The sequence below is a fragment of the Asparagus officinalis genome, chromosome 3, assembly GCF_001876935.1.
Source record: "Asparagus officinalis chromosome 3, Aspof.V1, whole genome shotgun sequence".
In the NCBI taxonomy this organism is placed as follows: Eukaryota; Viridiplantae; Streptophyta; class Magnoliopsida; order Asparagales; family Asparagaceae; genus Asparagus; species Asparagus officinalis.
The window spans coordinates 30,386,551-30,409,238 of NC_033796.1; the positions used below are offsets into that span (position 1 = coordinate 30,386,551).

A 22,688-nucleotide genomic window follows, 5' to 3' on the forward strand; every position below is an offset into this window, starting at 1 on the left:
TACCTTGGTTTTACCCAGATTAGGTACTAAGGGGTTTGAGCCGACTGAGAAGTCGTTGTGCCTAGGTGACTAGGTCTTGGTGCCGACTGAGAAGTCGTTTTGCCTTGGTTTTACCCAGATTAGGTACCAAGGGCTTTGAGCCGACTAAGAAGTCATTGCGTCTTGGTTTTATCCTAAGAAGGTACCAAGGTCTTGACCACTATGGACGATGAGAGCAGAAGGAATCGAACCATATATTGTGCCTTGGGCTTACCTTTAAGAAGAGCCAAGGGCTTTTTTCCGACTGAGGAGTCGTTGTGCTTTGGTTTTATCCTAAGAAGGTACTAGGGCCTTGTGACTGACTGAGAAGTCATTGCGCCTTGGGCTTACCCAGAATAGGAGCTAAGAACTTTATACTGACTAAGGAGTCATTGCGCCTTGGGCCTATCCTGAGGTGGCACCAGGGCCTTGTGACCAACTAAGGAGTCGTGACACCTTGGGCCTATCCTGAGGCGGCACCAGAGTCTTGTGACCGACTGAGGAGTCATTGCGCCTCAGGCTTACTCATATTAGGAGTAGAGGACTTTATGTCGACTAAGGAGTCATTATGCCTTGGGCCTGTCCTGAGGCGGTACCATGACCTTATGACCGACTGAGGAGTCGTGGCACCTTGGGCCTATTCTGAGGAGGCACCGGGATCTTATGACCGACTGAGGAGTCGTTGCGCCTCGGGCTTACCCAGATTAGGAGCCGAGGACTTTATGCGAACTAAAGAGTCGTTGCGTCTTGGGCCTATCTTGAGGCAGCACCAGAGCCTTGTGACCAACTAAGGAGTCGTTACACCTCGGACTTACCTAGATTAGGAGCCGAGGACTTTATGCCGACTAAGGAGTCGTTGCGCCTTGGTTCTGTCCTGAGGTGGCACCAGGGCCTTGTGACCGACTGAGGAGTCATGGCACCTTGGTCCTATCCTGAGATGACACTAGGGTCTTGTGACCGACTGAGGAGTCGTTGCGCCTCGGGCTTACCCAGATTCAGAGCTGATGCTGCATAAACATGTACCAAAAAGGTTGCAAGTGCACAACCGTGTCAAGTTATAGTATTTAAGATATCGATCCCACGAGGAAGGTGTTTTGTAGGAGAAAATATAAAACCGGCTCTTATGTTGTGTGCGTGACAAGTAGGAGTGATAAGTGAATGTGATTGTGAAGAGATTGAGAGAGTGAAAATAGTGTGTGAATAGGTGCAAAGTGTAAGTAAGAGTGGATTTGAGTATGATCAATAAGGCAAGAAGGAAAAAATGAATAAAATCAAGAAACAAATGAAAAATCAAGAATGAAGAACAAAATTCTAGAATAAAAGAAAATGCAAGAAATTAAAGATGGTGGATTTAATTATAGATATGGATAATCTAAAATTGAACCCACTTCTTAGAAAAGGGTGATTCCCTAGAGGGTTCAAGCCTAAAGGCGAATCAAACAAAATAAAAATAAACAAAAAGAAAAACTAAACCCAAGAGGGTTCTAGCCTCAAGGTGAATAGTATAAGAAATTAAAATCTAACTACAAAATAAATTATAAAATCTAAACTACAAAATAAAATTGCAGGAATTAAATGCAAGAAAATAAATCTATTCTATAAGCATGAAATAAATCTAAGGCAAGAGGGTTCTAGCCTCTTGGCTATTTAACAAGAAAATAAAATCTAAACTACAAGCATAGAAATAAATCTACACTAATAAGCAATAAAAAAGAAAAAGAAAGAAAATGCAAACCTTCAAATAATTCTTCATCTTCATCTTCATCTTCATCTTCATCATCCAACAAAGAGAAGAAGAGAAAAATTTAAAGTGGTGAAAAAATTATTATTATTAATTGCAACTAAAGTTATAATTTTTGGAAGGCCTTCTCAATTAAGAGGGCATCGATGCTCCAATAAGAATTCTGACTTCACGGTTGGCTTCATCTCGTTGAGATAGGCGATTTTCATATATTATATGTTAAATTCCGCCTTCCGGATTGGGAGATATCGTCGTTTCTTTGCAGCCAACTATCTTGATACATTTTTTTTCATATTTAATTTTTTTATTTTCTCCGGCTTCTACAGGCTACTCGGCTTGATTCTGGGCTTGGGATTTTTGACTCTTGCTTGTGTTCTTCATTTAATTCATGGGTTTTTGTTGAGATAAGAGATCTTGGGCTTTATTCTTCACTAACCTGCAATTAAAGATAAAAAACAATTATTAGTGGTATATTTATTCATTAAAAATAAATAATGAGGGTATAAAATTATAATAAAATGTGATTATCAAGAGCCGAGGACTTTATGCCGACTAAGGAGTCGTTGCGCCTTGGGCCTATCCTGAGGCGGCACCAGGGCCTTGTGACCGATTGAGGAGTCGTGGCACCTTGGGCCTGTCCTGAGGTAGCACCAGGGTCTTGTGACCAACTGAGGAGTCGTTGCGCCTCAGGCTTACCCAGATTAGGAGCCGAGGACTTTATGCCGACTAAGGAGTCGTTACGCCTTGGGCCTATCCTAAGGCGGCACCAGGACCTGGTGACCAACTGAGGAGTCGTGGCACCTTAGGCATGTCCTGAGGCGGCACTAGGGTCTTGTGACCGACTGAGGAGTCGTTGCATCTCGGGCTTACCCAGATTCGGAGCCAATGACTTTATGCCGACTAAGGAGTCGTTGCGCCTTTGGCATGTCCTGAGGTGACACCAGAGTCTTGTAACCAGCTAAGGAGTCATGACACCTTAGGCCTGTCCTGAGGCGGCACAGGGTCTTATGACCGACTGAGGAGTCGTTGCACCTTGGGCTTACCCAGATTAGGAGCTGAAGACTTTATGCCGACTAAGGAGTTGTTGCGCCTTGGGCCTGTCCTGAGGCGGCACCAGGGCCTTGTGACCGACTAAGGAGTCGTGGCACCTTAGGTCTATCCTGAGGCGGAACCAGGGTCTTGTGACCGATTGAGGAGTCATTGCACCTCGGGCCTACCTAGATTAGGAGCCGAGTACTTTATGCTGACTAACGAGTCGTTGCGCCTTGGGTCTGTCCTGAGGCGGCACCAGGACCTTGTGACCGACTGAGGAGTCGTTGCGCCTTGGGCTTACCTAGATTAGGAGCCGAGGACTTGCATTTTCTCCTAGGGCCAAGAGTTGACTGTGGGAATTAGCAAAAAGGATTGTGCCTTGGTTTTATCCTGAGGTACCAAGGACTTTTATCGACTTCGTCGAGTGGCTAGCTGACTAGGTCTTTGATGTCTTTCTTTTCACTTTTGACATTTCCATTGATTATTGGAATTTATACATGATAGAGTACAATTCATTCATATTTATTCTATCGAGTTGCGTTGAATTCGTGTTTCTTGCCCAGACGCATTTTGAAGATGGCTTTTGCCGAAGACAGGATCACCGAAGCGGAGTTTCCTTAGTTGTTTCTTTTCGCCTGTGAACATTTCTGCCTTAATGAGAGCGAGTTGTTGCTTCATTGGTTGTCTTTGTTGCCAAACCGAGGAGCACCCAGAATCGGGGATTGCTCTTCCTACCGAGAGTGAGCTGTTTGGCTTTGGGCGTCGTTGAGTTGCTGGCATATTTGCCATTTCATTAGCCAAGGACCTGCTTGGAGTTTTTGCTGAGATCCTTGCAGCTTAACAGTGGACATGGTGATTTTCAACCTATCTTGCATGTCCATTGTTGGTTGTGCTATATGGCCAGAGTCCTGCTGATCGAGCTTTTGGAGGATAGTGCTCAACAGGAGGAGGCCCAGGCAACTTTTACGATGGGGCCTTCTTGTTGGCGAGAGCCCCATGTGCCGAAGCTTTGTTCCCTAGAATTTGATGATATCATGACTTCCCCTTAGGGTTTCTAGGGATAGCGGCGCCCATCCTATAAATGGGAGAGCCTTCTTTTGTTAGGAGGATGCGAGTCGCATGTTTCGATGACCAGTTCTTATTTTGACTTTAGGTGGTACGAACAGCAGCTGGGGGCCAGAGCTGTTAATCTTCCTGAGAAGACCAGATGGCGAGCCCTTGAGTTTTCCTCGTAATCTCATCTTTTGGTGAGGAAGGACTCTCCTTTGGAGGTGGTGGTGGTCCGAGGAGCCTTCCACAGACTTGATCGCTGCTCCTTGCTCGGATGAGTCATTGCCGATTGGAGCTTGAGCGATACTGGATCTGATCATAACCTTTGAGGGCCTGTTTACGATCCAACCCCAGGCCTCTTGGCTGTTCAGGCGGTGGGGTTTTCGTCTGTGACGGCAATTAGAAGCATTTGCTTTATTCTTAAGCCAGACAAGCACCATAGTGGTGTGTCTTTTCTTAGGAGGGCTTTCGGGGTTCCACTTGGCAAATACTCCCCAGAAAGCTGTTGGAGCGCTTGAGGGCTACACCTACATTGGCTCCTCATAGCCATAGGCTAATCCTCCTTAGCTTGAATGATGCGATTCCAGGTTTTGTTTAGCTTGAACAATGCAATTCCAGCGTTCTTCAAGAATGAACAAGATCAGGCCCCCTGCTTAGAATTAGGCATTTCTTCTCAGAGAAGAAAGTGGGCCTTACGGTGGGCGCCAAACTATTGATGCTCGTGAGCAAACAGTCGATGGGGGCTTTCCGCCGTAGGATGCAACTTCGATCCTGACGGCACCGAGGAGAAGGGAGAGGATGAATGTTGGGGCCGACTCCTCCTCTGACTTTACTCCCGATTCTGAGCATGCAGGGTGAGCTGATGACCTGCACATGTAAGAATTGTAGGAGTACGTGGCTAGTTTCCCCCGTGGTACCTCCGATGGTGAAGTCACCTGTGGAGCTTGAGTGAGATTTGGGGGAAGGTCCTCGGGCCATTGAGGTCCTTGGAGCGTACTATTTTGAGAGTTTTTTAGTTCTTTCTTAACCCAGGTAGGTTCGTGGTTTTTTATGAAGAAGAAATCGCCAAGCAAAAGTCACTTACCCCCTGCGTTCCTCTTTTCTCCTCCTTTTATAGTCCTTTGCCTCTGAGCGTGTTGTCCCTCGTCTTTGGTTATACATAGGAGGCGGCTGAGAGGTGAGCAGTAGAGGTGCTGAGTCATCCTTCTCTTTCCAAATGTCCACTGGCGATTGGAAGAGAAGTCATTCAAATATAGGAGAGAAACGACTTCTTAGTATCCTGGATATGATAGAAGAGGTAGGGCATAGGATAGGTCGGCTACGTGGCCGTCCTTCTCTCTCCAGGTGGCGGCTGGCGATTGGAGGGGAAGTCATTTGTGCATAGGGAAGCATCATGACAATCTTCTGGGAAATGACTTGTAAGCAGAATAAGTGGCTTGGGCACGAGGTCTGTCAGAATGGAGATTTTGATGGGACTAATCAATACTGTTGTTGATTAACATTTGAAGTGAACTTGGTCGGCTCTTATGCCTTTAGTCGAGACGGGTTGATCTGCGAGCCATCATTATGATTTGGCGACCCGATAGTCGAGTGAGCTTCGGATCGGGTGTATAGTCGAGTCGTCTACTCGAGGAGTCATCTTAATTATGAGGGGGCGACTGATCCCGCACTTCGAGTCGGTCATGATGACCCTTGATCGAAATATGGCTTGTCTGCTCATCTGGTCGAGAGACTTGACCTTGGCTGGGCTTATGAGCCTCTAAGTTGGTTTAGACCATAGCTTCCTTGGGCTTATGCAGACATTCTCCCGACCTCTATCTTTGGATGGTAAATTACCATAATAGAAGTATTATCAATGGATTTGAAATTACACTTTTACCCATCTACTCCTCTATACAAATGAGAGAAGCTAATATTTACTATTCATGCTATAGTAAATATTACTGGAAACAGGACGCTATAGCAATTTTTTTGAAAAATATTACTATAGCACGCGGGAATACTGTAGTATTTTTGAAAAAACCTGTAGCACAGGCGGGATACCGGAGTAATTCAAAAAATACTGTAGCATTTAAAATCGGGATTACTGTAGCAGGGAAAAAAATGTTTTGCACGATGTTCACACTAGTAAATAAGAATAGAGCAAAAATTTCACATTCATTCTAAATAAAAAATAGTAATTCCGCTATTCCATAGTTTAAAATTTTAGAAGTAATAGGCTTGATTTAATGGTTCTGGGTCTGATAATTCCTATCAGCCGAGCACGGAACATCCCCTTGGGGGGGGGTTATTCATTGGTGTAATTTGGGGCAAATTAGGTTAATTATCCCAATGGAGTAATTTTACCCTTTGGGATAATTTGAGTGGGATAAAGTGGGATAAAATAGGATAATGGGATAAATTGAGTGGCACAATTATTGTAATAAAATCTCAATTATTACAAATAAAACACCATTAATACAACGTCCATAGTCTAATTATGACTACATAACGCAAACAGGGAAATTTTTATGACCGAAGAACAAGTTTTCTTAAGATTAGCAATCAGCAGACTACATTTTTCAACAGCAATAGAAAAGCCCTATTTGCATATTAATACCCCAAAGCTTCAATTTGGAACTCAAGCCAAAATAAAAGGCATATGTAGGTCGGGTAAGATATAATACACACAGAATCCGACCCGTCACAGCCTAAACCACCAATTACGATACGAACTTAAAAAAAGAGGAATGTCTCTTCCTCTCACGATATAATAATCCATCTTCCGCCAAAATTTCATCTTTGACGGCATGGCAGCCCCGCAAGACGATGTATGCATCCTCCCTTACCCCCTCCCCCCCTATTTCCCCTTCAACTGTGGTCGACGAACATTCATATTTACTAATTTTTTTTTTTGTATTAATGATGGTTATGCAGAATCGGCTACAATTTCTTGAAGAATTCAGAAAGAAGTGTGCAAAAGGGCTATATCTAACCCGGAAGTTCCAATCCCTGGCCGGTCTAAACAAGTGGGTCGAGACGGAATATTCCGATCGCAATACAGATTTTTTAGGTGTCAGGAGATCGACTACCTTGTGCTGCTCCAATAACGAAACTGACAAGGAGGTATATACTTCATATAAAATGTGATCCCTGAAGAACTGGGATAGTGTTAATTAATGGAAGATCCTCCCTCTTTTTTTTTTGGAATTTGTGTACAGGTTTATAGATCAATGGGGAGAAATGTAGTGGTTCTCTTTAAGGATCAATTCAAGCTTCCGGCAGAAATTAATAAGAAATTTCAACCTGTGTTGGAAGGCACTCCTCCGGTAGTGCTACATACTAACATCCATCATAAAAGCTCACATCATATTATTTTTTTTTGCGTAAATTATACTCACAGCGATCTGTTACTTAAATTGAACATTGCTGTAGGAAGTGATAGATGCTCAACTTCGAAAGTCTGAACATGATGTGTTGGAGATTGTTAATCAGGCACGGGACAAGGTTTGCATCTTCTTCTGAAAGGCTACATCTAATTTTAATTGATCCCCAGTTTTGTTTATATCAATTATCCAACCTTTTTAGGCTGATAAAATCATAGGAGGACTGCGAAAAGAGGCTGAACAAAGCCTGCAACGCGATAAGGCCCTTTTGCTTTTGTTGCTCAATAGGGAGGACTATTATGAAATGGTATGTGCTGCACATGCTATCTTGATTAGTATATGGTGGGTCTTGTTTTTCGTCTAGTGATTTGCTGGAGTAATTACCCTCTACCTGCAATAATTTGTTATTGAGTCTTCACACCAACATAGAATCAGTTACTTCTATTTATATTGCTCTTGGTATATTTTGAAATCTACTGTATCCTTATTTAGCCTTAGCATAACTCTGGAGCGCGTCTTTGTTGCCATGGCAAATCATCTCTTCCTCTTGGTAATCTTCTTTTTGTTTTGATATTGCCACGGCTTACTTCCCAAGATATAACAGTGGCAAGGCCTGACTATTTCGGCAACGTATCTATCAGGAAAGAATGCCCAAGCGTCACTAAAGTTACGAAAGTATATAATCCATTATTAGATTTGTGGAAACCATATAATGTCTACAAGAATTAATCTAAATAATACTTACCGCTATCCAATGTTTTAAATATAGGTCGATTTATCAATTTATCATTGATATATGGGGTTTGGACCATGGCCGATAAGATTTTTGTAAAAATTTATCGCATATTGTTTTTGGCCGATTTGCCCTGATATATCGGTGTAAATTTCTCCCTCGAAGACCTCTTTCGACCACCTCTCTTGAAGACCCTCTCTCGATATTTCGTTAAATGTGCTTAGATTTTATTTTAGGATATTATATTTTTTTATGCTCACCGATATAACACTGATTTTTACTCTTTATCCCCAGATTTTATTTTAGGATATTATATTTTTTTATGCTCACCGATATAACACTGATTTTTACTCTTTATCCCCAATATATCCTCAATAACTGGGATCCGAACACTGATTTTTACTCTTTATCCCCAATATATCCTCAATAACTGGGATCCGATATGAATTCTGGTTGTCTGATAAATTTTCGATAACCGATGTGTAAAACCTTGCCACTATCTCATCATTCAACGCTTAGTGCACAATTTATATCAACAAATCTACTTAACTGCTATCCCTCCTAATGTTTGCCCCTTTCAACCTAAACCTACAACGCTCCGTTTGTTTGCAACCCCTTTCCTTGCCCAGTGGCCACATTCCCTTCCCCCACAAGATGAGGAAAGTTTCAAAGATGAATTTCGGTAATTATTGGTTAAAGGTGAGAGTTTTGATTGAAGGCAAAGAAAACCATCGCATTCCCTCTCTTTGACTTCGATGAAATTTTCTCCAGCTTCAAGGCGTAGTCATTTGCTATTTATACGGGCTTGTGACTTGTGAAGGATTGCAAATGGTTTTGTTTATGCCTATGGGGCTGGTTTCGATCATAAATGTTGCAACTTGTAAGTGAGTTTAGTTATGAGTTGATTTTTTTTAGAATTCGGAGTGGAATTTTGGCTGTCGGTAAATTGAGTTTTAAGAATACTTTTGTTTAGAAGAATATTTGTTCTGAGTTTGATTAGCAGTGATCGAGTTCAAATGCATGTTAGCCTTGCAATTAAACACTACATATTTGCGAGAGAGATTTTGTTTAGTGGTCTATATATGAATACAACCCCAAAGAAAATATAGTCGTAATAGAGTTAAGAAAACAAAGAAGCATTCATAGGGACGTGTAGTCTAGCCTTGTTATGGTGCCCTCCCTATTTGTTGAGTACAGACATAGAAGAGTTTTGTTGGGATTAGTTGGAAAGGTTGGACCATCTCTTTCACCAGTGACTTTTCTGTTGTACACTCACTGATGAAGATGAGGATGTCATGGATGATCCCCTGTCCATCTCTCGCTAAAATTGATTTAATTAAAAATAGATAGTTATAGAGGAATAAATTTATAACATGAACCACTAGAATAGTTGGTATATTTCATCAAAAGCTAGTTTTATCCAATGTGTGTTAACTAACCAACATCTAACATATATCCAGATTTGGAGGGTAAATTTGGAAATAAGGATGATTTGAGGGGTATGTATGTATAAACCCCTGAAAGTTAATCTCTAGTGCATGCAGTAGTCTTTCTCTACCACATCCATCATTAAATAATATGAACAATCTGTGTCCCCATCCTCTGATTTGATTGCTGAGCAAAGAACCACTACTCAGAATATTTAAGTAACCAAATTTGGATAGTCAGGATGCAATCTAGAAGTGTTGCGAAAGGAAGAGGGTATAAAAATAAGAGCAGCTACTAAAAAGAAAGAAACATTTAGCAAGTTTTTCTTACAAAGAACATCATTTTGCATCGTATACATTTGCTTTTCTTACTCACAAAATGATATACATTTACTGCAACCTTCCTTATCCTTTCAGTTGCAGAAAAATGTTGATCTTGAGAGTCTCGAGTTTCTTCTTTGACACACCCTCATAAAGGGCAAATATTATATTTGGTAAGGGAGGGGATATTGATGTTTAAGAAAAATGTACCTCACATGGAACTAGATTAGTTTTCAACACTTTCAGGGTGCCATAAATTTACCATTAGACATGCTTTTGACACCTTATGGTTCTGATTCTTTTCATCTCACTGAGGAACTGCTTTAGTTATATTGATATTTGATACGATAATGGCAATGCTTTGGAAACCTTTATAAGTGGTGTTGCGTGATCTCTACATTACAATTACAACGGTTATATAAATTATCTAACCACCTTTAATCCTATTGCGTATACTTTGAATCTACATTACAATTACAACGGTTATATAAATTATCTAACCACCTTTAATCCTATTGCGTATACTTTGAAGTTAATTTGGTTTTAAAGAGAAAGATTGAATTTTTTTACATTTAATCCATCAGAAGAATTCTGATGCACTCAAGAAAGTATGTGTTTTGAAAGGCCGTATAGACTTTCTTCTGCATTGCTATTTTTTGTGTAAGCTTCACTAAAATTTTATACCATTTTAGAGTGTGCTATATATAAATTTGGTGATGCTGATAAAATCTTTGTTTAGACTTCTCAACTCTTAGAGAATAACCCCATCTATTGTTTTTTCTTCCAGATTGATTGCTTTTTGCATGATGTAAGAACCTATCGTGCAAGAGAAATGAAGAAAATACGCAAAAACCAAAATCTTCAACGTTCATCGGTAAGTCTTCATTAATACAAGGTGGAAGTCCATAATTTGTTGCACTGTAGGAGAATAAAAATGAAAAATTATGGTGAAAGTCAGGAAGGAGTGCTTTAACCCTAAACAGTTTAGTTGGTGTTAAGAATTTTCTCCATGTTCTATTTCTCTTTTGGGTTGAAATGAATAAGATAGGGAATGAATCTTCATGGTCATTTTCTGTCCAGCTCAATTTTTAGGTGTTTGTCTTGCATTACCCTCCTTCAGAACGTGATCCGGTCTGCTTGCCCAAATATGAATTCTTTTCAATCATGCATCTTGTACTATCTAATATTTTTTGAGGTGTCTGTTTTGCATTGTTTTGTAGTTTTAGAAAACTCAAGACTCAAGAGTTCACTTCATCCATGGTATTGCAGGCTTTAAAGTTGCAATATATTTCAAAAGGGTTGCCCCTCGAAGTGGTAAATACGTATTTCATTGTATGTAGTCGATTATCTAGCTTGGAGGATGCATTTGATTCGTTATTCGCCGCAACATCAAGAAATATTCAAAAGCTACAAGATAATACTCGAAAGCTTTTGCTAGTTCAGTTGGCAGAAAAAGATTATGAGGTTATATATGAGTACATTAATTTCTCATGAAGTAGGCTTTCAGCTTAAGTTGCTGACACTTTTATCTTTTTGCAGCTTCTTACCTTAATCGTTAGAGCCGAACTTGATCTCCGTGGCAATGTAGAGAATTTCCGTGAAGATCGTGAAAACAAAGTGTATAGTTTAGCAAATTTTCTCAAAAATCATCCCGAAAGTGACAAGGTATTTGTGTTCATATATATTTACAACATCATATATTTTCTTTATCTTCAATCGTAATTTTTTTGAGAACTATTTCAGGCTATCAATACTTCTTTGAGTAGTTATTTTCAGAAAAAGATGGTGTCTGCTGATAAAGAAAAAAGAAAGGTATGCATCTTCTCCAGTATGCTCATCAATTGGTTTTTTATCAACCCTAACTTTACTTTCAACTGTCGAACTTCTTAGGTCAATACATTTCATCAAATCGTAAGAGAACAAGATAATAATTGTCCAGGAATGGACATAGCTGAAAAATATGTTCTTCTTTTAACAAAGGAGCATTGTGCGAAGGTATGTACTATCAGATAAATATTGTATCAATTAAATTTCTGTTATCCAGCAGCTGTCTCCAACACATATAGAATAGAAAATTATTTAATTTTTCCTTATCAGATAGTCTTCTCTTCTGTATTCTAGACTTCTTTTTATGTCCATCTTATGTGCATATTTATCACCTATTAAATGTTTGAGGTAACTGCACTTTTGAACGTAGAATGTCAACATGTAGGAGTTTGTATTCAGCAATCTTCTCGAGTACAAACCTTTCATCCTTTTACCTTGATAATACCCCTTATATCTGTCTGCAAACATTTGGTACGCATCATGTTCCAGACATGGAGACTAGTGCTGAATGGGTGAGAAATTGTTGCCTAGACTTAGTTTCCATGGCATCGGAGAAAAAGAAGGGAAAGGATTTTTGGGTTTACTCCTAACCTACAACTCCATCTAAAACTTGATTAGGATATTTTCTCCTGACGAGCTCTAAAAGTCTGACTCGACCCTTGATCTCGGCAACAACCTACAATCTAGTTACAAATTCCTCACCATTCCTAGCTCCGCACAATCATGAGCACGATGATGATTGGGTAACAGGCGCAAGCTCGCAATGTCCGGGGCAATTGGGTTCTGATTGGCCAAGGATCCGGATCTGATCACTTTAGGATTATGGATCTTATTGCAGAAGAGTCTGAACTAGGGTGGATCTTATTGCAGAAGATTCTAAAGGTTGAAGATTGTAATAAGTGGAGGAGTTGCTGAAAGAGTCTTGGAACAAAGGGTGAGTCTATACATGTACCTATTGATGAAGATGATGATCAAGCTATGTGCAGAAAGCATGACATTTAAGGCTTAACTTCAAATTAGGATAGTTTTAGTTTTCTTTCCAACTGAGTTTATTATTATATAACTATATATTGAGGATATGTATAATATTTTGGGTTAGATTTTAATTACCTCATGTCTTCTTGAGACATCTGCTTTGCTTGTTCTCCACAGAAGCATGGAGATGAAAAAAGGGGGTAATTTCTTGTTGCAAATGACTATAATCAGTAATTTGATTTGATTTGATTGGCTATTAACACCATTCTTTATCCATGTGCCCATGAATCTCCTTTAGCTCCATTGCAAATGGACTTTAATTTGGACTGGCTGAAGTTGTCTACGAACTAAAAGAAAGGTTCATAGATGAACTTTAAAATGACTAAGAGAAAGATGTAAATGTGAACATGTGTTACTTTTTTTGTGGGGAGGGGGGGTGCAGGGGGGAGTAGTTGCTCTCGCGGCCCTTATGAAAATGAAGGACCAATAAACATTTTATCCACCTCATTAACATGGTTCCTTTTATAATTAGTTTATCGTCAATTGCGCTAATTTCCTCATTTATGGCATTGATTGTTATAAAATCTTAGAAAAAATAGATGCATTTTGAAACTCAGCTAGTGAAATTTTCTAAATCGGTTATCCCTAAACAAAATCCTTCAATTGTTCGCTGTTAAATTTGTCTCATTTTTAATTAGCTTTTCATTGTAGTTGTTAGATCTGCTTGATGTTAGGCTGTTTAATTCTTTAGACGTAGACACATGCTTGGAATGCAAATATCAGTCCTGTTATCGATTTTTGCAGGTGGATGCAGTTCTACGTCAAATAGCGTTGTTCGAAAATGTCCTTCTAGGAGACTATCTTGTGTGGAAGAAGTGGAAGGACACAGAGTCAAGTTTAAAATTGCCGGAACTAACTTTCCCTGATTTTATTTTAGAGCCTTCAATATTGATGCAACAATTTAGGGAATCCGTGCAGATTGAATAGCATGTAGAGTTGGGGCTAGAAGAGGAACTAGATCTCCACTGATCAAAGGTATTTTTTTTATTTTATTATGGCTATGTGCATGCCTTATTCTATTTAGAACATCCATTATTTGCGCCTGAAGGGAGAAAGGAAATAGTATTATTACCAACACTGTGATGTGGTGAAGACTTTTCAAGAAGTATGCGTTTAAGAGGTTTTGACATCAATCTTTCTGGATCTGCTTGGACCAAAATATAATATTTATTCTTATTGTTATTGCTTCTGGTTATGGGCTTAGCTTAATATGAGTGTGTCCTGAGTGAGGGATTTATGGAGTTGGACACTGGATTCTGCATATATCTTTCAATGAAACGCCCTATACCTCACCTGATAAGTGCAAAGACAATTTGCAAATCTATGGAAAGCTTAAAATTAGAATAATGATAATTACACTACTCCTTTCAACACTACTTCCACACTGTAAGCGAGAAGTGTGGGTTCCCTTGATAAATCATATATTTTCAAAATAGTTAAAAGAGAATTGGACCCACAATTTTCTCTCGTATATTTTAGTAGTGTAGCAGTAGTAGTGTAAATATCCCTATTCTAAGGGGTGTTTGGTTCACCAAATTTATAGAAAATTTTATCAAAACCGTCTTACAATGACATTTTTGTAATTAATTGGTGTCTATAGGTTTAAAACTCATTTGGGTTTACAAAATGTTTAAAGAAATAGATTTCTATAAAGTAAAGAAAAGGGGTATATTTAGTAGGAACCCACTTCCTCAGGAAAAGGAGTGACAATCTGACAAAACCCACTTTATCCCATTAAAATGTTACCCTTTTCTCTACTTGGTGGACACCTTTTCCTCTTTTCTTCTTTCTCAAGTGAAACAAACAAAAAAAGGGGAGAAACCTTTTATTATTTTTGGGCTTCCTTATTTTGTGCTTTTGAACCAAACTAGGAAAGGTACTCAAGATAGAAACCCCTAATTTTTGACACAACCGAAATAAATTTCATAAAAATTTGTAGAAACACTTGGAAACTATTTTTTGTCCACTTCTCCTGTTCCTTTTTTTAAATGATATTCGAACCATACATGCCCTAAAACTAAGAGAAATAGGATGGCATGGCTAGTTCCTTTTTTTAAATGATATTCGAACCATACATGCCCTAAAACTAAGAGAAATAGGATGGCATGGCTAGGCTTTAATGGTGTAAACTACCAGTAACTTTCTATAACTGCAAGAAAACATGGAAAAACAGGAATTTTTTTAAAAAAAAATTGTAAACAAGTTTACTCTTAATAGGCGATGTTTTTCTTGACAATTACCATAGTCTATTTATTTACGTGCAACAATAACAGCCATACTGAAGCATCTACAAGCTTATATTTATGTATATGTTAGATATCTCACCATTATAATTTATAAGGCCCTAGGAGATAATTTTAGTGATCAAAGATAACAAAGAACATTTTAAGATTCAATACTCTGTCCTTCAGCTTGATTTGCAATTTCTACAAGAACCGAAGAAAGAGAAGCTTAAAGTATGATTGTGAAGAGGCATATTAGAGGTTTCGAGCTAGTTTTAAATTTAGTTTGATACAAGTTTGTTAATTTATCCATGCTTTATTTCATGTTGGTAAAAATTTTCAGCTCAAGTAATACTAGTGTTTGATAAAGTGAAGTTTAATATGGGGAATTTTTATTGAGAATTCTGCTGATGCAACTAAATTGATACAATATTTCTTCTCTCTCACACACACACATATTGATCATCATGATATTACTTGGTTATATCTAGCTGGTTTTTTCCTTTTTGCAAAAGATTTATCAGTTTTTTGCGTGCCACCCTGCAGGCATGAGTTGTCACATGTTCTTAGGGTAGCCAATATGTTGGATTGTATGTCGATGTATAGCTAACATAAAGCTAAGTGGCTCACTGAGATTGATTCTTAAGCAGCCACAGCCACTTACTGACATTTCCGCTAAAGTGTGATTAGTGTCCACCAAAATAATTTTTATCAGACAACTTAGATTAAATAAGGATGCTGGACGTGATTACTACAAAAATACATTAAAGCTTATTTCAGCCACGTAAGAAGAGAAAATTAGAAAATAAAGGGGCAAAAGATAAAAAACATAAGAAAATACGAAAAGCAAGGAAGTTTGAAAAGCTCTTGTGCTGTTTGCAGGGGTGACAGAGGTATTACTCATTGACATAGTAAGTCTCGCGAGAGGTGGCGACGAACACTTCATGATTCAATGCCACTGAAAGTCATAGACCCCCAACTCCAACTTTTGATGGTTGAGAGGTTGTAATTTACAATAAATATTCTAAAATATCTATATTCACAAGCAATTAACTAACATAAAAAATTTTGCCATTTTTTGAACTAACCACTTTAAATGTCAATAGTTCTCTAGTATCTTTAAACCATATATCAGTATAAATGAAATAAAATCTCAACAAGTTAATTTCTAAATGAAAGAAGTCCTTCCAAATAACAAAGAAAATGTTTCGGTAACTAATGTCCTCACTTGACCACTTCAAAGTACAAGATAATTTCAACTTTTCAATTTGATAGGAATTTGGACCTAGTACTAGACCAATGTAAATTAAGGACACCTAATTGCTTATCCTGACCATTCTTAGTCCTTCTAGTCAAGGCAATTATCACCAGGGAGTATAAAAGATTTTATGTGAGCAGCCACATGCACTGAACATGATTTTATAATCGAATCAAGATGAAAAATACATCTACATTAATGGAATAAAATTTCAATTATTTCATCAACTCCAGTACATCCTGATAATCAAATTTTGTATAAACGTTAGTGTCAAAATCCGTGGTTTTTAAATCACCTCTGACTGGGATTAATATCACAATGGTCCGAAACCCATAATGGGTGAATAAAGGACGAAATTCCAAAGATAAATACCATAAAGATCAAAATCTTAAAGGATGGCTGTCATTAGCCCTAAAACCTGCATGTCCCTAATGGATGGAACCCCAAAGATAGTGACTAATGCACAATCACAAAGGTAAAATGCTTGAAACCCTAGATGAAAACTAACTTCCCCGCTAATTTAACATTGTAGATGTTAAGATCCTCTAAACCTCGTGTATTCAGAAATCGATGTGAAAATTAAATTCACTCACAAAACCTTTCAACCAAGTATTTCAAAATAAAGTTTGTATGACATCTAAAACCATGAAACTAATAGAATCTGAAGCTTTCAATAAATGCAATATTCACAACCATGTGTAACTACAGAAAATGTAAATAATTCCACATTGGCTAGTTCCACATTGGAAGCATCTGGTTTCCTTTACAATCATGATATATTTCCCTGGTCATAAGCTTTTGTATGGGTTTTCCTTGAGTTCTTTTTGGCTATTTAATACGTGAGAGAAACATCTTTGATATAAACATTCATGATGGTCAATGCTTGGCAATTATATGAGAACGATGAAACCACGACCATCAAACAAGTACTCACACGGGATAATTCCACATGCTGCCTACTTATTTTCTTTGGGATAATAGAAGGTGTATAATCAGTACTCATAGAAGTCTAGCATTTCTTAGTCTTTTCTGTTTTTTTAAGCTCTGTGGACGACTTCTGAGGTGTTAAGACGAAATTATATGCAAAACAAATAACACGTGATACATCTTGATTATGTTTTGTAGTTAAATGCAGTAACTCTCTCTCTCTCTCTCTCTCTCTCATAATAACCCTTTCCTTGGAAGAGTGAAATCAACATTCTCATCCTGGCTTTACTAAACTGAACTAGAGATGTACAACGTTCTCTAAAATTATGACGCTCTCCTTGCAAGAGTGAAACAACACTCTGACCATCCATCCCTGCATCAAAGGTTTCAATCTCCCTCCGTCCCTCCTTATATATGTTAATAATGAGTATGCTTGGTACCAAATACCAGCACACAAAATTTGGTGCTGTGTAGTGATGTGACCACTTTACATCCACCCATTTGATGAGTGAGCAAATAAGTGGGGACTGTTTTCAAGTGGAATGAGAATAAGTCATTTCACTACCACGCACCAAGTTTCTGCTTGGTACCAAGTATGTCCATTATGCTCTCGCGCACACAGATAAACACACATATTTATACTCATAGAGAGATTAATGAGTATCATTGTATACGAGGGAATCCCCTCGTATGATATATGATACCCATTAATCATTATATATATAAAGTGCATCCAAAACTTTATTATGTGCAGTCAGTGTACTCGATTCAATTCATTTTGATTTATATGCCTTAGATTGTATGCAAAAAAAAAGGCATAATGCATTAACTGGTTTTAAAATAATGGTGTTATGATAATATAACTACCGAGACGCTGAAAAATATGTGTTACACATCATGATTTTTATTTTGTAGATGTTTTAAACATTTAAATCATAATGAATGGAGCTGATTATTTATTGGAATAGTCTAATCCTAGGATCAAGAGACGTGTTTCCTTTGATTGGATATAAGGTGTCACATTAGGAATACTTTTTCCTATGCGCGTGCATGCGTTCGTGTTTGTGTGTATACAGTGTTCTCTATGTATAATAACCCTCTCGTAGCAATAGGGAAACAACACTCGCACCCTCCATTGAAGGGTTCAATACTTTGTTGAGATCTTGATGTTTACGTCCACATATTCTTTCCATGAAATATTTTGCTTATTCAGTTATGTACTCACTACTCAAAAGTATCTTTATATACAAGAACATCATGGGATCACCGCTTATATAATTAGTTTTTTATCGCTATTTTTTGATGCAATAAATTAACAGTGTTTTGGCACCGTCTCTCACACCATGCACAACACATGCTCAAAATGGATATTTATTGTTGGCAAAAATGATAAATGAAATTATGGAGACATGCAGGGACTGGTATCTTTGTCTTAATTGAGTTTTTTTTTTCATTTTTAATTGTTCTTTTCTCTGAAATTAATAATTCTGCTTTTTGTGATAGATTTTCAGCTGCAAGATTATTGGACTTTTGCCACAGTGGCTGTTTGACGGTTGTGATTGTGCTCATATGAAATGCATGTTGGAATATCATTAGGCTACATAGTAATGCACGACATAATGAGCCGTTATAGGTGCACATTGTCTTGCCATAGCATAACTTATTTAAGTATGCAAGATTGGAATTGTTGGAAACTTGTGTTCGACTTTTTTTTTTTTTTGGAAACACTGTTTTTCTACGAACCTAGATGCTGTTAATTTATAAAAACTGCAATCTTGAATAGCAATTAGGATGCAGGTGCAGCGAGAAACTTGGGTCTTTTTGTGCTAACGGACTTCTGAAGGATGTGGTCTAGTTAACTCTGAATGCTTGTGCTCGATGCTAGTTGAATCTACCAATCTTATTTATTTGCTAACATGAATAGTTTGAAGTTGAGTTGGACTAGCATTCTGTTTTATGTGTGTGTGTCAATATTACATTGTCAAGACCATGGGAATAATAGCTATCATGACAGTCATTGCACCCCCAGAAATTATCCTCAACCATTTCTTCCTCCACATTATCCATCTGCAAGAACCAAATGACATTAACATATGTAAATTGTGCATAAATAGGAAGCTACATAATCATATGCAATACCAAAGTTAATGAGCATGCAAGTACTATCTATAAATGGATTTTAATATACCAGTAATTGAAACGGAAAATATAAACATTAACCAAGACTGTGATTTGTATGGTATGGTTAAATTTTTTTTTGCAAAATCTAACAGTTATTTAAACGTTAAAGAAAATTATTAATTATCTACAAAAACTATGATTATCTCTTGCATGCATAAGCATTGATAACTACTAGAACTTATGAATTTTTTCAAAATTTTTTTGTTCACTTGAAGGGAATTGGTATTCTAAGCGTAACTGAACAACTTTTTGTGATTTGGCGTTCACAAAATAGTCCAATATCTAATAAGTTTGTAATATAATTTGCGTACATTAAATATTCATCTTATCCACACATATAAAAACAATAAAACCAAAAGACATCAAAATAGAGTGTTAACTCTTTATTCAGAGGATGGAAGAAGGCTTACAGATATGCTAGAAATTATAGCTGAACTTGTGGAGTACTATAAAAAGATACTGGGCAACGCAGTGAACACAACAGAGCCAGATCATGCAATTATCTCTGATGGCCCTATTCTCACAGATTCCCATAGAAGTAATTTAGGATCTCCTATCACCAAAGAAGAGATTAAACAAGCTGTATTTGCAATTCCTAGTGAAAAAGCCCCTGGACCTGATGGTTATAGTGCATCCTTCTTTAAAAGTGCTTTGGATATCATTGGTAAAGACATGATTAAAGCTGTGTAGGAAATTTTCAAGTCTGGTAAGCTTCTTGGCTCTCTCAACACAACAACCATCACATTAGTTCCTAAAGTTCTAAATCCCAGCTCACCTTCTTATTTCAGACCAATTTCTTGTTGTAATTGTGTCTATAAAGTGATCTAAAAAATAATGACTACTAGAATTTAGAAAATTATAGGGTATATAATTGATGATGCACAGAGTGCCTTTATCAAAGAAAGGATTGTCTCAAATAATATCCTACTTGCACATGAGCTTGTCAAGCATTATGGTAAAAGTCACATATCGAAGGATTGTCTCAAATAATATCCTACTTGCACATGAGCTTGTCAAGCATTATGGTAAAAGTCACATATCTCCTAGGGCTACCCTCAACATATGAGCTTGTCAAGCATTATGGTAAAAGTCACATATCTCCTAGGGCTACCCTCAACATAGATTTGAGGAAGACTTTTGATACAATAAGCTGGAGCTTTATCAAGACCATGCTGACAGGTTTGGGATTTCCAACTAATATGCTAGGATGGATTATGGCATGTGTAACTATTACAAAATTTTCTCTATCTTTCAATGGGTCACTGCATGGATACTTTGAGGGAGCAAGGGGATTAAGGCAGGGTGATCCTTTATCACCATACATGTTTGTTATTAGGATGGAGTACTTGTCCAGGAGGTTGAAAAAACTCAAAATTGACACTTTGTTCAAATACCACCCCAAATGTTCTGGCTTGGGAATAACTCACTTAATCTTTGCAGATGATTTATTGCTATTTTGCAGAGCTGATATGAACTCAGTTAGTAAATTGCATGGTTGTCTTCAAGATTTTAGCAGGGTATCTGGTTTGGAGGCAAATCCAAGTAAATGTGAGTAAATTGCATGGTTGTCTTCAAGATTTTAGCAGGGTATCTGGTTTGGAGGCAAATCCAAGTAAATGTGATGTGTACTTGGGTGGAGTTGAAGATAATATCAAAGGCCAGATCTGTTCTCGCCTGAATTACTCAGAAGGCTCTCTACCAGTTAGATTCTTGGGGATGCCTCTGATTTCTAAAAGGCTTACTCATCTAGATTGCTCACCATTGATAAGCAAAATCTCTGAGCAGTTTCAAGGATGGCAGAACAAAAGGAAGCTATCATATGCAGGAAGAATTCAATTGATTAAATCTGTCATTATAGGGATTCAGAATTACTGGACAAGTAACTATGTGCTACCCATCAAGGTTCTGCAAAAAATTGATAAACTTTGCTCTGATTTCTTATGGAATTGCAAGACACATCTAGTCTCTTGGTGTGATATATGCAAAGACAAGAAGATGGGAGGTCTGGGTTTATACACTACAAAGGATTGGAACTATGCACCTGTAATCAAATTGCTATGGATGATTTTCACATCAAAAAAGATATATTGTGGATCAAATGAGTGCATGAAAAGTATATACACCAACTGGATATATGGCAGGTTCAATCAAAGGGAACTGGTTCTTGGATGTGGAGGCAATTACTCAAAGTAAGAGATATGGCTCTTAGAAAATTTGGAGATAGAAGCAACCTGCAAAGAACTATGAATAATTGTTATGTAAATGGAAAGTTACAGATATCAGCTGTATATAAAGCTCTGACCCATTCAGGAACACATGCTACATGGTCGGATACAATTTGGGGTGGCTTACACTATCCTAAACATTCAGTTATTTTGTGGCTAACCACCCTCTCCATGCTACTGACAAAGGACAGATTATGTAGGTTGAGAATGCTAAATGAAAACCGGTGTATCTTGTGCTCAGTTCAACAGGAAACATGTAAGCACTTATTTTTTGAATGTTAGTATTCAGCACATATTTGGAATGTAATAATGGAATGGTTAGACTACTCATGGAGATCATGTAGCTGGGATCAAGTTGTGAACTGGTATAGTACAAATCTGAAAGGAAAGAGATTCATGAAGAAGATAAAGAGAATAGCATTGTCGGCGACTGTATATTGGATTTGGAAGGAAAGAAACTTGAGAATCTTTCAAGGGAAGCTCCATACACCTGCTCAGTTAGTCAGAGAGGTGAAGATTTCTATCTTATCAAATGTGCTAAATGAAGAAATTCCTGAACATATAAAGGAAAAAATAGGGAAAATGTAAGATAATAGCTTGATGAGAATCTGTTTTTTTTTTTTTTTTGTTTCTTGCCAGAGATGAATTGGTGAAGCTGTGATGTACTCACACTTGCAAAATTTAGGAGATGAATAAAATTTTATTTTATTGACCAAAAAAATCACGAAACAAACAACAAGACTCCTTTTTTATGGTAAAAATCATAACTTTATATTTTAGATGCGACATATAATCTTCATAGAATCATAGATTACCAAAAAATATATATTTTTAGGAGAAAAAACAATTAAATCGAAGTGACTATACCTTTCAAATTGGGTCGATTGAACGATTCAAGTGTGAGAGAAAAGGCAGATCAAACACAAGCAAACCAAAAAAGTTGAAATACACCAATTGTATGGCCGGATTTTTTGTATAATAGAAGAAACGGATAGCAGATCAACATAACTTTAGGGTTTCTAATGAAAACCCACAAAATTTCCTTTTTTGTTTAATTTTTAGGGGATTTGATATAGGGTTTGGAACACAGAGAGATCTCCAATGGAGGCGGGATAAGGGGGGGGAGATATATAATGAGAGAGATGTTTTATCGATTTCCAAAACTTCCCACCAGAAAACCCACTAACCTCTTTCTCCAATATCTATATACTATTACTAATAAGTGTTACTGTTGGTTATGCCACTTGTCAAAAATGCCACTTGGCAAAACTCCACCCATACTTACTGCAATTTCATCTTTACATTTCAAACCTCCAGTGCTTCGAT

General features: G+C 37.7%; 1 protein-coding gene and 1 long non-coding RNA gene across 2 annotated transcripts; one reads left to right on the forward strand and one right to left on the reverse strand.

Annotated features, from left to right (window-relative positions):
* LOC109833622 lies at positions 6,548-18,742 on the forward strand. Its single transcript, XM_020401362.1, has 12 exons — positions 6,548-6,651; positions 6,758-6,946; positions 7,042-7,149; positions 7,256-7,327; positions 7,409-7,513; positions 10,475-10,561; positions 10,957-11,151; positions 11,227-11,352; positions 11,431-11,499; positions 11,578-11,682; positions 13,294-13,524; positions 18,460-18,742. Exons 1-11 carry the CDS (start codon positions 6,631-6,633, stop codon positions 13,474-13,476), a joined length of 1,260 nt encoding a protein of 419 aa, XP_020256951.1. The 5' UTR covers positions 6,548-6,630; the 3' UTR covers positions 13,477-13,524; positions 18,460-18,742.
* On the reverse strand, positions 18,663-22,428 carry LOC109833623. The gene is made up of 2 exons (XR_002245283.1): positions 22,230-22,428; positions 18,663-19,023 (listed from the first exon to the last, which is right to left on the reverse strand). It is a non-coding gene; the product is annotated as an uncharacterized LOC109833623 (long non-coding RNA).